The 17,912-nt window shown below is 30.7% G+C and overlaps 1 protein-coding gene across 8 annotated transcripts; it reads right to left on the bottom strand.

The window, feature by feature from the left end:
• Positions 1 to 5,160: 5,160 nt before the first annotated feature.
• LOC18041521 (CTD small phosphatase-like protein 2) lies at positions 5,161 to 10,587 on the bottom strand. 8 transcript variants are annotated; one of them, XM_024184332.1, is made up of 9 exons: positions 10,412 to 10,586; positions 10,136 to 10,288; positions 9,345 to 9,576; positions 9,071 to 9,210; positions 8,027 to 8,129; positions 7,541 to 7,600; positions 7,079 to 7,414; positions 6,110 to 6,447; positions 5,161 to 5,580 (listed from the first exon to the last, which is right to left on the bottom strand). In XM_024184332.1, exons 3-9 carry the CDS (start codon positions 9,511 to 9,513, stop codon positions 5,422 to 5,424), a joined length of 1,305 nt encoding a protein of 434 aa, XP_024040100.1. In that variant the 5' UTR covers positions 9,514 to 9,576; positions 10,136 to 10,288; positions 10,412 to 10,586; the 3' UTR covers positions 5,161 to 5,421. The 8 variants fall into 8 exon arrangements, with proteins under 8 accessions (XP_024040100.1, XP_024040094.1, XP_024040095.1 ...); XM_024184326.1 differs by having other exon boundaries at positions 7,079 to 7,600; positions 10,412 to 10,587; XM_024184327.1 differs by having other exon boundaries at positions 7,079 to 7,600; positions 9,345 to 9,518; positions 10,412 to 10,587.
• Between the last annotated feature and the right edge of the window lie 7,325 nt (positions 10,588 to 17,912).

Here is a 17,912-nt window from a genome sequence, read left to right as displayed (position 1 = left end):
GAATAGAGATCAGAATCAAATTTATGTGTTTACTTTGTCTTGGATTAGGAGTAAATAGTTTCAAATTACAATTTTATCCTTATTTAAAGAATTATAGTTTTTAATTACAAAACTAATAAAAAATATATTTAATGAATAATATTTATTTTATTATATTTGTAAATTTATTATAATTATTAATATTCTTAATTATGAACAATAAATTATTAATTTTAATATAAAATGAAACCTTATTTTATTTTATTTAATATAATTATATTAAATTTATTATTATATAAAATAATAATATAATATTATTTAGTACAAAATTAATATTTTCTTAGAATAAACTATTTATTATTATTAATATTAAATAAATATAGTACTATTATTTTTAAAATAAATATAATAATATTATATTTATTAATTCTCTATTAATATAATAATATTATTTTAAAATAATTTTAACTTAGAAATAATGCAAATTATTATTTAGTTAAATATAATATTATTATTCACATTGAATAGGTACGTGGCGTTGTAACCAGATCGATGCAGAACTTAATCTGCCTTTGAGACAAGATCTGACTTAGAACAGATCAATATCTCGCACGTTCTGTTTTCCAGCCGATATACCAAATGGTATGTTTTAAACAAATTCTTTTAAACAAACCTAGCAACAAAGTCTAATGGCTCACAGATAGTATTAGATCTGGATCCCAGAAATAATACTCTGAATGGATGGAGGGAGAAGATAATACGACCAAGAGGAGAGATCCGGTCTCTATGTCTTGGAAGAACGTAGCAGTTTATAGATATGCTTTAAATAAATTGCAAGAAATTAAACATTTAAACATTAAATTAATTACAGAAATTTAAACATACATATGAACTTTAAATTGAAATTCAGAAATTTAAACATACATCTGAACTTTAAACCTTCCTTATTAACAAAACTAACAAGTTCACCGTAGGTGAGCTCATCGTAAGGAATGCGATTATCATAAAGGGCTTTAATGGAATTTCTAACATTTTCTCTTAATATGGTAGGTAAACCTGCAAGGAATTTTTCCTTCCAAGTTACATGATTTGCATCGTCCCTAAGGAAGAGTCTGGTAAAGAAAGTGGTTTTATAGCTTTGAAATTCACTAAGCTTCCTACACCTCAGATTGTGTAGTAACTCAGCATTCTTATCCCTGAGGTATGAAGGATCACCTATGAAATGAAGGGATATAGTCATAATCAGGGTAGCAACTGCATCCTGAATTGGACTATTGAATTCATCAAGAATTGAGGCGCCATTTTCATCTACTTGAATAGAATTAAGGATGTCTAATTGTTGCTGTTTAGTGAGAAGGTGATCCCACCAACCTTTAAGTTGACCTGTAAAACCAGCAATGAGGATTTCTGCAATGGCTTTGTCAGAAGTTCCTGATTGGGTTTTATAAGCATTAGCTGCTATGGTCATCTGTTGCAACAATCCTAAAATGTTATATTCAGACATACCATCAATATTCCACTCATAGACAGAGGATGCATTAAATCGTGATTGGTTTAATGCACTAGGCCTATTATTTATGGCTAAGTCAGGTGGAGATTTGACAGTAGGTATGGCTAATTCCCAATGAATCTTATTGGCTTTAGGAATTAGTTCTTCTTTAAAGGCTTCTAAGTCAGAAGAGGCTATAGAAATGTCGTCTTGTTCTAGTACTCCAATCTTACTGGATTGGGCACTATCAGGAGCTATTTGGATTTTACTAGACGAAGAAGAAGAAGCTTCTATTCTATCTAGTTGTTCTTTGATGGCTTTAGCAAAATCTGATTTTGACTCTTGAACAAGCTTTTGACTAGTTTTCGAAACCTGAAAAGGTTTGAAAATAAGCTCTTTAAGCTTTTTGTCAGAATCCGATTTTGAAGTAACAGGAGAAACAACTATGGTTGACTTCTGGAATTGGTTTTCTATTCTAGTCAATTGTTTTCCTATTGTGTTTAGATTAGCATTACAGAAATTATTCTGTTGAATAATGCTATCTAAATCCGTATCTGGGTCTTTATGAATTTTATAAGGTGAGACTTTAATCTCAACAGGAGGTTCACCATGTTCAATGGTGAACATAATAAATAATATTATATTTGAATAAATATAATATTATTTATTTTATTAATTATAAAATATTAAATTAAATTAAATTAAAAATAAAAGGGTAAAAAAGGGAGAGGTGGGAGTGGATTCCCACTCCCACCTCCCCCAATGGGAGTCCCACTTCAGTAATCCACACAGCCTTAATCGAGTTATCTTCAAATAGTTTTTTTCAATTGATTATTTGTATTTGGATCTTGGACATGGTGGAGAACTTAAAAAAAGAAAAAAAAATCAATTTGGACTTATGAATTTTTTTTTTCTAAAAAATAAAATATAACAAAGGTTCCAAATTTAACCATGCTTAATTATAAAATTGGGGATTATCATTTATCATCATCAATAGAGCTATTGAGTTGGCAGCTAAAAAGAAAAATTATATTTAAGAAAGTAAAGCCAAAAATGGACACAAGGAAGGACAGGTGCTATGAGCTGAGAAAAAGGAATTCCAAATTTCTGTTAGTTGTCATTGTCGGATGCTCGAACCAAGCGAGATAGCCGAAAATTGCAAAAACCTGCGACAAGTCGTACGCTGAATCTGCAGCGGCTTTTCAGCTACGCCTATGCATCTGCAGCGTTTCAGAATTCAGAGAGGTCATAGTTTTTGCTCTTGATTGGTTTCGTTTTGTTTTGTCTTGTATCACAGCTTTGTCTTATGAACTGAACCCCTTCTGTTACTGTAAAAATAAGACTTATTTTTTATTTTTTCTGTTGTTATCTGTTGTTATTATAAGATTTTAACTCAAAACATATAAATATAACCTTGAAATTGGTGACTAATGATACAACAGTTTGATGAATCTCTTTGTTAGGGATATAGAGCAATTACGTGCTATTGCTTATCAATGTAGCATCAATGTTATAATTATTATTTTTTTAATTATATGAGCTTAATGCTCAGATTACAACTCATATTATATGAGATTTACAACTGATATTTACAATCAGACAATTAGTGAAACTAGTTTACATTAATTCTTAAATAATACTGCTAAGATTTTACCCTCTCAAATATTCGAGGGATGACTATTCCACTCACATTTCGAAAGGGAAAATATTATCTTCACTTAATTATATATCATAATTAAGTAAGCAAATAAGCACATCTACCCTCACAATTGTGAGTGTAGGGTCTTGTCATTATAATTATTTATTATTTCAACTCTTTGATTTTGTTAGGATTTTATTGCTGTATTATGGTGAATTAATCATCATGAAAGAAAGTATTTGAGATGTTTTTGTTTTAGCTAGCCTGCGTGATTAACGAAGTATCAAGAGTTCCAATTTAAGGTGATTACTTCATAGCGAGTAAAACCAAGTAATTATGGAATCTCGGACTCTTTATAGAAGGAATCATAGAAGCAGTAGAAGTCGGAAACCCTAGCCCTAGCAGTGGTCTCATCTTAGTCTATATATTCTTAGACATTATTTGATGATTGATCTCGTCAGGATTAAGAGGTTGTTTGCTTTGTTAAAATCTTAGTCTATTCTTAGAAATTAATTGATGAGTGATCTTGTTGAGACCAAAAGGTAGGTTGTTGTGCTAAATGGATTTTAAGGAAACAACAAATATTAAAGACAAGCGGCGCTCCTTGAGTAAAGTCGTTTAATTTAATTCAATAAGATTGCTACATAAGGCGAACTAAGTTGATTAAACAAGATGATTCATGAAACAAGAGTTTTAAGTTCAATACATAGAAAAAAAAAAAAGCCTTTTTGTACATTACTTTCTGTAATTTAATAATATGAATAACATAATATAAATTAACTTAGTATAAATAAGTTATGTAAATAATATTAGGATAATCTTCAGCGAACTAACAATATTTTCATTATTCATGAGTGCTAGTCGGTTCTATTTATAAACTTTATCATTGCGATACAAACATTTTGGATTCGAATCTAACTCAAGATAATGGTATGAGATTTCATTATTATTCACTCTTATATTTGTATGTTTCAAAACAAGATGTTAAAACTTTCTCCTTAACATCTCTTAATGTTTTGGATCTATTTGTCTTAATCTATGAGCAGTCAATTATTACAATTTTTATTATCTCCAACATACCCCTTGCATTCAAAGATTTGAGTGTATGAGTTCGAGTTTCCCCTCCCAATAAAATTAGGTAAAGATAGAATTGTCTCTCCATAATTTAGGGTAGAATAGATATCCTTCGGTATTATGTTAAAGAGTAGAACTTTTGACTGTGCTATAATAAAATTATCACAGAGAGAGTCCTGATCGATTTTTTATTATAAATATTAGTAAAGTTTTATCAGTTATTTAAAACATACACACACACCCTGCAGCTTTATGATCAACCATCTCAATTCATCATTTCTAAAAAGAAAAAAAGCTATCTTAATTTACTTACCACCTGCTTTTCATTTATGATTATCAAAACTGTGGGAAGGAGACATTTCTAAATTAACTTAAATAAACTTTTTGTGGGGAACATTTAAAAAGTGAAGAAAATCAATCATCCTTTCATTTTCATGTTGTGTTTTCACATGTAAAAAAATTCAGCACAGGTCGAACATTTTACATTATTGAAGTACAAGAATAAGAATGCAGTTGAAAAAAAAAAAGGTCCAAATCTGCATTTTTTAACTCCTTGATAATGCTTAATCTGCATATAATTTTTGTTACAATAACAACAATACTTTATCATGCAGTGTCCAATTACAACATGGTAAAGGGTACTATATCCTACAACTGGGGTAGTTTAAGGTGTTCCGGTTTGATCGACTTTCTGACCAATTAAATGTGCCAAAACTATGTCGCATGTAAATGACTTGATCAATAACATTCATATAAATTTTACATTCATATCAAATATCATTTTCATTTCATCAATTAAACAAATTTATATTTTCCATCTAAATCATACAAGGAACAAGAAATAATTTCCAGGCGATACAACAATGAATTTCACAAGCTATAGCAACTAATGAAACCTGAACTAACAACTTCCTTTCACTATAAAATTGCTTATATACAAAGATCTAAGATTTGACTGCAAATAGAACACCCTTCAAAATTGATTACACTCAAAGACAATACTATTGGACACAAGAAATTTTAGTTATTCGTAACGACTACTATGTGAAATAACTAGGATGTGTAAGTAATATTTTATCTGAATCAACAATCACTAGCTGTACATTTAGTATAATTAATGAGTTGGGGACTTCTTGGGAGAGGCAAGATCTTTAACGTGAATGGAAAGTTGAACCTTGTGCCTTTTTCTTGAAAGGGAGAACTGACCATTGATTTGAATGGTGGGACATGATGGAAGGAATTATACCTTGACACTGAATTTTTCAGCAATGATGGGACGTACATCATCGGCAGCAGCCAAGGTCTCTAAAAAGGGAAGTAACGAGATTAGAGCACAGTCTGATGGATCATCAAACCAACTCTTGATAGGAATACCATTATCCAGTTGCAACCGAAACACCTGAAAATTAAAAATAAATAAATAAAGGTGATTAATATTTCAGTATATATATCACAGTTGCGATGATGACTGAGTCCCAAATAGTACTGCTGGTTGAGCTCCCCCCCAACACAAAAGAGATTTATGGAAGTGAAAGGCCAAATCCACCATGTGAAAAATGAAAATAATAAGTCCAAAATAAAAACCAAAATATGTCATCAATGGTTAACTATGGAAAACTTCTCCAAGGTCCTTGTTTATCTTGAGGTTGATTAATTCACGCAAAATGTAAAGGTAGAACTTATCCTGAACATAACTCCCTAAAACATTCAGGAAAAATTAGAGTTTGGGAGTGACCTAAAATGACAACAATGGCTGACAATACAGTCATTTCAAATAAAGATTCGTTCGATCTGATTTTTTACAGATAATCTACAAATATCAATCCTAGGTCTTTCTTGAAAGTAAACGACAGAGTGCAAAACTTTGAAATAGATCATGGAAAAACCAAAAAAACCAACCCCCCCCCAAAAAAAAGGTAGACAGATACCTGTGGGGAATTGTCAATTATAGCTATTCTTGCCAGGTCAACTCCCAAAATAGTCAGATCCTTGGCGTAGCTACCATCAGAAAATATGCATGATTCCCGGTATGCACGTCGAGCAATAAGCATTCTATCAGGATCCAGAATATCCAGCAGCTTTTCTGCGTAAACGCTTTCACTGGCCGTAAAAACAATGATTTCAAACATCTCTGCCACTCTCTCCAAAAATGTTCGAAGGAAGGGTCTTTGCCTTACATATACAGTATGTTCTTTCATGTTGAAGAAAACTTGGAAGGTAAAGTCCGCATCATCACAGGGTTCCGTGCTTGAGTGGACAAGTGTTTCTGCAAAAATTTCAGCCAGGTATGAACAACTACGCAAGGATTTATAATGAACACACTTTTGCTACATGCTTAAAAAAAATTAATAATAAATAAATAAATATATCAAGCTTCTCACATTGGAACCAATATTCAGTAAGATTGAACTGACATCCAAATAATAATGCTTCACTCCAACCTAATTGGCTTTAGGATTCTTTCACACAAATGTTCATCTTAACTAACAGAGATTGTTTTAGGAAAGCTGCCAAAACATGGAAGGAAAATTTAAATTACTTATTGCAACATTTTAGTTAGGCAACTCAAGTGAAGTTACAAATTACTTGGTTGCTAAAAACCTTAAGAATAAGCAATCAACTGCATTTAATGATATGATAAGACACTTGATCACAAGATCATGAAGCCATAAGGCCATTTTACTCATTGTGAGGTCTTACAATTAGATTCACTCAAGTGGTTCGATTGATTTAACATAATAGAAAAAGGTATCAACAGAATTCATTATCATGGCACTGAAAGATTGTCAACAAACTCCAACACTGTGAAGTAAATAATCCTATTAAAATAACATAAGTGAAAATCAATATGCCCTTAAATCTTGGATGAAATAACAAACAAGCAATCCTCTTCTTACCATCCAGATCAAGAACTAAGGTGACACGCTTCCTTTCAGTTTCCTTGGGCACTAATGCCGGCAACAGATCGGGATCCATGTCGGATAGGTCCAAAAAATTTCTAATGAACAACTGCGGATCAAAATCTACTTCATCTAAATCAACATTGCCAGAGTTAACATCAACTTCCTGATCATAGTGGCTCACTAGAAAAGACTGTGAATAATCAGAATTTTTGGTAAGCTCTTGACATAATCCAGCAGAATTCATATCCACCATCTCTGCTTTTTCCTTAAGGGCAGGCAACTTCATAGATTCCTCAGTCATATCAAGCATCAGATTTTGCCCAACATAACCTGAGTTAACGAAAAGATTATCATTCAGAATATCATCAAGTCCTCTAATCCCATTGAGTACAGAAACATTCATGTCCGAGATATAGTAATCCAGAACATCAGAGGTGTGACAACCAGATGACTCACTGATCCAATTATCATAGTCATCAGCTTTCATATCTGGAACAGCAGGACCACCCTCATATCCTAACACAATATGAGATGAAAGAAACCATAAGCAATATTAGGGAAAAAGCACAATGTCATGAACTACTTTATGCGTCAAAAACCAAAACGGAAAGACCAAAGAAAAGATCTATGAAAAATGCATCCTGTTCCCTGATATTTATGATGAGACCACAAAATGGGTTTCAAATTTAAAACTACTCAATTGTGAGCCACTTAACATTTCATCAGTTTAACTCATTTCAGCAGTTGCAGTATAACTATAATAGAACTTTTTTTAGCCTGAGTAATAATAGCAAACTTGAACAATAAACAATTGTTTTTTGGATTAAGAATGCTGGATAAAATGAAGTTCAGAAACTCTCTAAATCAGATGAAACAGCCACTATCCTAAATAAAAGCCATGAAAAGACTATGGCATTTGCTTAATATAATTCTAAATGGTACCTTCATCATCTTGAGCAATTGATTCGAAATGAATGCCATTGCCATCTGTGACATGAGAAGTTATTGCTTCAAAATTTGTGGGACATGCAGGAGGTGGAGAATCCTGCAGAATAAATCATTTAAACAGAATTAAATAGCTGAAGGACTATAGTTGCAAATGCTTCGACTAACTAGATCAATAAAATGGATCTATGAACAAACTAATTTATGGATAGGATTTCAACTCAAAGAAAAAGAGAAAATTAAAATAAAAAAGAAGAATTATTGTAGAAGAATATGATGCCAAAAATTTCACTGAAAACCTAAATCTCACTGCTCATCAGAATTGAGAGAGTCATCATCCATCGGGCTTAAGGTTGACACTACTGGTCATGATCATCCATGTAAATTTTACTTTGGTAGGTCAGCAATGGAATCAATGGAGCCAATTATCAACATTAGTTGAAAAGAATTAAGCAAGGAAAAATGTGATCACTTATTCACATTTTTTGCTAAGAAACAAAGATCATTTATTCATATTTTATGATCCTTCCACTAGCACAACCAAAAAAAGAAAGGAGAATATTACTTGATCAGAAGAGAATGTAGATGTAATTCAATCTGGTGTCCTCCACTTAAAGTTCCGCAACTGTCACATCTTTGACAGTCCATAAAATCTTTATTACAGGATTCGAGGACAAAACACATTCAAACCGGAAATTTCTCATAGTCGGGAATCTTCAAGGTATATTAAATTTGTATGTTTAGGCAACTTTACTTTTCACCCAAACAATATTTCATTGCAAGTTTAGAACTTTTTCTAGAAGGAAACATAAATGTTTGAGCTGGTTTGTTTAAATCAGTAATAATAACTCTACTATGCTTTCATCATGCATCGGTTATATCCTATACTTGCCTGTTTACGATTTAATCAGCTACAGATATTGTTTGATTGAAAAAGAGCATTAAATAGAGGGATGAAAGTGAGAATGAAAGGCAATAATTATCAAAATTTTGTAGTAGGGGCGAGTGCAACATACAGGTGTATAACAATACGGTCCTTACCATTTTTCTAACAAGTACAGGATCTTCAGCAGATGAAAACCATTTTTGAAATGCAGGATATTCTCCATCATGCCATGTTTTACAGTGACTGGCTTCATTATGTCCATTTTCTGTTGCAGACAATACAACTTTGCTAGAGTCTGTAATATGCAGATTAAATGAAATAGTCAGAAATTCAGTTGAAACCACTACGGCCTAACCTCAATGACGTTGCAATATGATTCTTATCTTATTCTAGCTAATGCAGTGACATATATCAGATCTTTAAGCTTACCATTATTACAATTCTGAACTGATGTATCCAATTCTGCTGTTTCACAACACAACCGCACAAGGGAACATGAATCCTTTGATATCTTCCTTGACTTCTGAGTAACATGCAGACAACTTACTTCCCTAATGCAAGTCGCACTTGCTTTAGCTTTCATTTTAAGGGCTGGCATTGAATCTATGATATTCGAAGAATACTTCAAATACAGTTTAAAATAAAATGCCTAACACAGTCCCTGTTTGGATCCAAATCACACGAATAAAGCACATGAGTTGAAATTTTTTTGAATATTCACAAGACACAAATTTAAAAAAAAAAAGTTACTTATGCATTCTTAAATACGTTTTTACATAGGGAAGTAACTGCTATTGATGGTTCAGCATGATAAGGAGGAAACTCTAAACATGTACAGCCAAAAACAAAAAAAAAAAAAATCCCTGGTATACCAAACAATTGAATCTTAAATCTCTATCCCTTTTCAAAGTCTAACAATAGTCCAACAGTAGACTGAGATTTCAAATTTCTATTATTATCAAAGACCAAGTATGCATATGCTGGAACCTAGCATCAAGCAAAGGTATCATAGACAGCAGAATTTTTCTTCAGTTTTTTATTTCTTTTCTTCAGGTTTTCTTATAGAAAAAGAAATAAAAATTAAACAAGCAAAGCTAACAAAGCATCTATTATATATATTACATTAAGTCCACAATATGAGTTTTTTTTTTTTAATCACATATTAACCGTCCTAAAAGTTCACGGAAACAAAATGCAATCTTAAAGATCTGAAATCCTACAATTAGTTTTCGACTCGAAAGCTTGTACCCAAATGCATAAATTTGGTCACAATTCAGGTATTAAAAAGGCTTGATTTGCTAAATAGTTAAGAACAGTAGTAACCGAGACTACACTGAATTCGATACGACAGCGTATTCAAAAAAGACAGATTCCTGAAAAAAGAGAACCACAGGTAAGAAATGTAAGTAATATCAAATCACCGTAACTTCAATCAAAAATTAAAATTAGCTCGTAAATTAAAAATAAAAAAATTCGCAAAAAGAATATTGAGATACCTGTACCGTACGGATAGCTTCAGCTGAGAGACCTTCTCTCTCTCTCTATCTCAATCTCAATCTCAATCTCAGTGACGAGACAGAAGAGGGAGAAAGGTCGGTACGAGCGGATTTAGAACTTTGATCGCTGGATTCAACTTTTATATTTCAGAGGAAGGAGAAAGTGGACGTCAATGAAGCGGGATCCAACGGTCACTGTTACTTTACGGCGTCAGTTGTGTCCCGGTGATTTCGTGACACGTGTACGTTTAAGATCCACCTGAGCATATATTTTTATTTAACCCAGGGTAAGTAATGCTTCTGCTGGCCGTACTCCCCACGTGGCATTCGCGTATCGGATGGACGTTTTTTGGCGCTTGATGTTTGGATTACGCTTACGAAAGGAGGGAAAGAGCTCTATTCTTGTAACCAAACACCAACTATAATTTTGACACCCTCGGCCCTAACATTTTTTTAATTTTACGTAATTACGATTATGCCCTTCAGATAGCATGTTTTCTTTTCTTTATATATATATATTTTTTTTTTCAGACTTTTTCCTTTTTGTAGACCCTTTATTTTTCTAATCGACTACTCAAAAGGAAAAAAAGGTGTTAAAAAAAAATTCCAACCGCAAAATAAAAAAAAAAAAGGCTATAAAAGTGAAACAAACTAAAGCATTTTCTATTGGCATTCAGTGATAAAACCTTAAAAATGAGTAGTGTGGCAGCAAATTAAATTATAAAATTGTAGTGACAAGCAAAACTGAACTATTTAAATTTATCTGTGATCTAGTATTTTAATAAGAGTTGCATATTTGTGAGTCGGTATTTTAGTGCTAGCCGTATTCTTTTTTTTTTTTCATGATGAGTTAATCATGGCAGTCGGTTGCTTGCATTGTAGTTCTCTTGTGTGCTTGACTTCCTTTTAGAACTTGAAAGCAAGTTTATGGTTGTGGAAAACAAAACTAATTATTGCAAGGGTAAATTGGTAATAAGTGGGGATTATTCACAAATTAATAACATGATAAGTAATTTTGTGGGGGTAATTACAAATGGGTTGCTAATACAAAACAAATAGGGGGAATATTCCACTAGAAAATAAATGGATATGGAATAGGGTGAATTATCACGGAACCCCCTAATTGTTGGAAAAAAAAATGCATCTACTATTACTAGGATTGATTTTGGGACACATATCGGTTGACTACTAGATGCTTTGTACTTCATCAAAAATATGATTTTTTTTTTTTTTTTAACTTTCTACTTGGAGTTCATATAGTATATCACTTTTCCATTTGTTCACTTTTTCACTAACAGTATCAGAGGATTTAATAAAATATTTGAAAAAATTCTTTTACCTGAATGTAAAAAAGATTACATAATCCTAACTAAATGAAACAAAAAAGATTTTATTTTATAATTGTTGGGAATAATAACAACTGCAAAATTAATTATATAAATTTATCAAGACCTACTAATTTAAAGATATAGAATCAACAAAATAAACACTCTAGCTAATTTATAGTTCATTTACAACATAAATCAAGAACTTGTTTTATTATTAGTATTCTCGTGTACTTGACTTCCTTTTATAACTTGAAAAAAGGAATGAAGAAAACTAATTATTGCAAGGTTAAATTGGTAACAAGAGGGGCTTATTCATAAAATAATATGATGTTAAATATTTTAGTGGGGGTGTGATTACAGGTGGGTTGCTATTACAAAACAAATAGGGGGAATATCCCACCCTAAAATAAATGGATAGGGATTTTTAGGATTAGGGAATAAGTAGGGTTGGTAAAAGTTAGGCGCAAGCCCATTAGAGGGGAAGTGTAAGTGGCAGGCTTGGGTTGGGCTAGCGCTGCCATTTATTTTTAATTTTTTTAAATTATTGTAAATTTGAAATAAGTTAATAGTCAATAAATTGTTATAATTAAGCATAAATTAAAGAAAATAAATGTTTCAAAATAAAATAATAAATAAAAAAAATGAAGCAGATGAAAAGTTTAGAGATTTAATTTTTTAATACTAGATTCTCTGAGTCAAGTATCATTTTAATTAATTAACACTTAAAAGAGAATTTAATATTATAATTTTAGGTTTTTTATTCATTATTGATATATAAATTAGGTATTTGAGTTTTTTATTTTCTATATTCATTATTGATATATAAATTAGGTATTTGAGTTTTTTATTTTCTATTATTTTTAAATTTTAATTTATAATTTATTTATTTTTAAATAGAGAGCTTGGGCTTGGGCCAGGGCCAGGCTAAGGTTGGCAAATTGTGGGCTTGGGTAAGACTTTTCTTAGCTTAGGCCCAAGCACATATTATTATTAACAAGCTTAGGCTTTTCAAAAGCTCGTTCAAGATGCTTGGGCCAGGCCTAGACTTTCCATTAATTATAAAATAAATTTTTAATAAAGTAAAAAAAAGTAATTGAAGATAATTTTTCAATACATAATAGAATAATAGTTTAATACACAAAATATTTATAACACAACATAATAAATCATATATATTAATATTAAAAAATATTAATTTAATATTTTATTTTTTTTTTGAAATTGATTTTTTTTTTTAAATTTATGAACTAGAAAGCCAGGGCATTTTTCCTAGGCCTTTAACTAGGCCCAATCTATATGAGTTTTATTTTCTTAGCTCATACTCAGGCAGAACCTATGAGGGCCAGGCTTTAAGCCCACGGGACTTGACCAATCTGGCTTGGGCTTTTCATGCGGAGGCTCGGGTCAAAATCCGTAGGAATAGGCATGGTTGGCCGAGGCTTGGGCTGGGCTGGGCTGGGCTAGACCTTTTTGCCATCCCTAAGAGCAGGATAAATTATCACAGAATTCCCCTACTTGTACATGTAGTATTACCAGGTTTTATTTTAGGACAAATATCTGTTGACTGCCAAATGCTTTGTACTTTGTCAAAATATATCATTTTTTTGTTACTTTTCACTTGAAGTTTACTTATTTTGCCTTGAATGTAAAAAGATTACATAATCCTAACTAAATGAAGAATATAGATTTTATTTTGTAGCTGTTGGGAACGATAACAAAATTACTTATATAAATTCATCAAAACTTGTTAATTTAAAGATATAAAATCAAAGTAAACACGCTAGCTAATTTATAGTTCATTTACAATATAAATCAAGAATTTCTGCTCATATAATCCATCCTAAATAACGTACATTTGATAACAATAACAAATCTTCAACAACAAAAAATCACTGACAAAAATAGTCATACTTATCTAAAATGCATTAAAAAATAACCATAAAACCATTTATGAAAAAAATTGAACATTATAGTTTGTTCCCATCAATAAAAAATAATAAAATAAAACCACTTATAGGGAACTTAGAGTTTACTGTTTGTTCCCATCAATTCAATATAACAACACATTCTTAAAGTATTCAAAATAACAATCAATAAATAATCTTTTTACATTTAGGAATAAAATAGTTATTTTATAAATATTTTGTTAAATCCTTGAATAGTATTAATAGAAAAGTGGATAAGTGACCTGCTTTGTAAATTCTAAGTGGAAAGTTAAAAAAGAAAAAAAAATTAATTTTTTTTTTATAAAATATAAAACATTAGATAGTCAGTAGATATTTTCCCTTCATTTTATTCTAAAAAAGACCTCAATGAGACCACTAGTCTATGACAGCAATTCTCATAACTGTGTTCCACCCAATTTGAGACCTCGTCAAAATTAATGCAAATAAAAATACTCAGTAAACTAAATGTTGATAAAAATAATGTATAATTTGAAGTGAGGTTATATTGTTTACAAATTGAGTAAACCTCTGGGCGGAGCCATCGTGGGCCTGGGAGGAGCTTCGACCACTTCTAAGATAAAAAATCTGTTTGAACACATTACAACATATGGCATCTTTAAATATTTGAAGCCCCTTAGGCTTATAAATTTTGCTTTCAAATGAACTGGAGTCTGGGACTATTCACACCCCTCTAAATAACTCTTCAAACTCCTTTACTTCATTACCTTGATAAAATTTTTTAAAATATTATAAAATACTTTTAACACCTTCGCTGATGACAAATATAACTTCAATTGAAACTTATTCTCGTAAACCTCATTGTTCAATTATATTTTTTCAAAATTAATTGTTAAACTCCACTTCAGAGGGGTTTTTTGTTTCCTTTTATTCACATTTTTTTAACTCTCACTTTTAGTTAAAAAGAAAAAAAAACTTTTTTATTCTTGCACTTTGTTGGATTTTTATTTTAGGTACTTTTTCTCTTGCTTTCTTGAATCATTAATCAAAAGTATTAACTATGGTATGGATTTGTTTGAGTTTGATGTTGTAACTATGAAAATTAATTTTTAATTTTGTACCCTGAACCAATGCTACGACTTCTTGGGCTAAATAAATACATATCATAAAGGGAAAAATGTCAACTTGATGAAGAAGATAAAGTGGATGATGAAGCAAATGGTTACAGAAAAATTGGGCCTTCGGAAGCTTCTTTTGCCCAGACATATTTATTTCATATGATACAGGGGTTTAATTAGAAAAATTTCTTCTATGTAATTTTAATAAAGTTTAAAATAGTTAAAGGGGTTTTATAAGGTATTCGGAGAGCTGTCAACATTCCCACTCTTCAAATGTGTTACATGGTTGGCCCATTTTTTAGTTTGTTATATGTATTCTGGACTTTTGAAAGTTAGCCCAAGTAGTGATTTAACTGATTGATAGAATTTTCCACCTTATAATTTTATTTTAAAAAATATCAAGCCTAAAATCACCTTTTTAGCTTCTTGCTTGGACATCGGATTTCGGCACCCTTCCCAAAATAAATTTGATTTCTTTCTCACGTTCAGATAAAAAAAATAAAAAATAAATTAAAGAAACTATTAAAGTTTTTCTCATATGAATCAAATATTTTAAGTTAAGCTAAAGTTACTTGATCCACCGGATTTCTTCTCTATTTGCAATAAATTTTTTATGTTTATTGATACAACTTAAGAGTAATTTCTAACTTTCAAGTATAATGATATCTTGTTATATTATATTTCGGTGAGTCCGAAGTCAATCCACATAGAAAAGATTTAATTTGTTTATTTTATTTTATCTAAAAATGAAAATAAAACTTGAATATAAACAACTTAATTTAAATGAAACATGAAATTGAATTAGTTATGGTTATGGATCCACTCTTAGTAGTAAATAAAATTTACTATATTCTTTTTATCATTTTTTTTAGATTTATTTCCCAAAAGATTAATTATATAAATTATTATTATTTTCCCATTAATTTTATTATGGATTAAGTATTTATTATGGCAAAATTTAATTTCTCTACAATAAATCAAAATACCATTTTACCAGACCTTATATTAAGATATTAAGAATTTATTGTGCTAAACTCCCTTATTTACCTACAATAAATCAAAATTTTAAAATATACAATAATTATAAAATTAAAAAAAAAAGAAAAAACAAATAACTTAAAAACATATTCCTAATCTTAACACATCACAACTCTCAATTCCCAAACATTCACTTCTCAGTTGCCACACTCCTCCACTTCTTTTTCTTTTTCTTTTTTCTCTTTCTTCTCCTTCTCCTCCGTTTCTTCCGCCACTAACAACTATCATCTTCTTCTTTTCTTTTTCTTCATTTCTTCTTCTCTTTTTCTTCGCCTTCTTCCTTCTGTTGCTGTCGAACAACGCCTTCTTCAAGTCTTCCTCTCTTCTTCTTCTTCTTCTTCTTCTTCAAGTCTTCCTTTCTTCTTTTTCGTCTTCTTCTTTCCTTCCTGCTGTGCAAATTTTATTATACTTGTAAGCACACAAATTTATTGTAGAATAAATTTTGTGGTTATGAGTGTCGATCCCACGAGGAGGTAGATTTATTTATGCGTAGGGTTAATTTTCTAGGTGTATATGTGAGTAGGTTGGAAGTGAAAGATTTAAAATAAAATGATGGGAATGAATTAAAGATGAAAAAAATACAAATGAAACGTTCAAGTCTCTGTATTCACACTCAACATTCACCATGAACTTTATATTTCCTTTTTAGTTCCAATTAATCCATGAGTGGATATTTCCACTCCTTATAATTCTCACTCTAATAAATATAGTTTCAAGCGCTCAGTGTGCCAGATGTAATGATCTTCTGTTAAATGTGGTGTCAAGAACACACTATGCCAAATGATAATAATCCTTCTGTTGACAACGTGGTAAGACCGTCCACTAAATAACTTAGATACACTCTATGTTGACACTAAACCAAGACGACCCACAAAATACTAGAGGAGAATTTTCTCTCTAATTAATATAGTGATAAGTACTCATTATGCTAGATAGTAATGATCATTTACTAAGGAGCCGGTATACCGTGAAAAATCTAGATATGATATATTGTCTGTTGATAATGAGTCAAAACAACCACATAAATATGAGAGAAAACGAAAATAAATTTATGTAACTAAGCCCATGGATCATGTCGAGACTTCATCTTCAACCTAAGCTTGAAACTAAACTAGTTACTTATAATTAAACTAGGGGTAAAATAGTAATTTTATTAAAATATGTAGAAATATAAGATAGAGAGAGAATTACAGAAAATTGAGCTAAAAAATGGATTTAGAAGTGCCAAATTAGGGGGGAGAGCCCTTTATTTATAAATATAATGGGTAAATCATTGCCATTGGATAAAAACAATTTGGATGCTCAGAATTGTGCCACGTGGCAAACTTTAATTGGTTAGAACACATCATCAATCAACACCACATCAATATTTTGGTCCAATAAGATGCTGCCATGTTATCGATCAACACTATGTCAGTATTTTGGTCTAATAACATCATGTCACATCATCAGTCAATGCCACGTCATCAGTTAATGCCACATAATTGGTCAATGTCATATCATCGTACTGTATATGTGAACATTACTGTATTTGTGAATGGTACTGTAAATGTGAACGGTATTGTAAATGTGAACAATACCGAATACCATTTTATCCTCCTCCTAAGGTTTTTTATCGTTCTGAGTTAAAAAATGCCATCCGTTTTGCTGTCTAACTTCTCTTTAGTCATGAAATGACCAAAATATACATAAAATACTTAAATTATAATAAAACACACATAATAAAAGTTTAGAAGATTTAAACATGTAAAAGTGAAAATGTTAGTGAGACTTAGAGCATAAAATGACAATTTTATCATATATAAATATGCATTCTCCAATATTAACACTTCCGCTGCTGCCAAACATCTTCTTCTTCTTCTTCTTCTTTTCTTCCTCCACCACCAAATGTTTCTTCTTCTTTTTCTGATCTCCCATTAATTAATCGTTTAGTAATTTATTTTTTTAATTGTTAGTTGATTTCTTAATTTTCTTTTGTTAATTGTTAAATATAGAATTATTTATTTTAATTTGTGAATAAGATTATGAGAAATTTGATTGATATTTAGTTAATTATTCTTTTTTGGATGGAGATAAAATTAGGATTTTTAATATAAACGAACTCGAATTTATA

Source organism: Citrus clementina, unplaced genomic scaffold, assembly GCF_000493195.1.
Source record: "Citrus clementina cultivar Clemenules unplaced genomic scaffold, Citrus_clementina_v1.0 scaffold_5, whole genome shotgun sequence".
Taxonomy (NCBI): domain Eukaryota; kingdom Viridiplantae; phylum Streptophyta; class Magnoliopsida; order Sapindales; family Rutaceae; genus Citrus; species Citrus x clementina.
The sequence above is the reverse complement of the archived record's forward strand: the minus strand, read 5'-3'. Positions and strand labels throughout refer to the sequence as shown.

Coding starts and splice junctions, on each gene's coding strand:
- LOC18041521 (XM_024184326.1), bottom strand. CDS start 9,513: ATGCCAGCCCTTAAAATGAAAGCTAAAGCAAGTGCGACTTGCATTAGG. Junction 7,601..8,026: donor AATTGCTCAAGATGATGAAG/GTACCATTTAGA, acceptor ATATTGTGTTAG/GATATGAGGGTGGTCCTGCT. Junction 5,581..6,109: donor TAATTGACAATTCCCCACAG/GTATCTGTCTAC, acceptor TTTAATTTTCAG/GTGTTTCGGTTGCAACTGGA.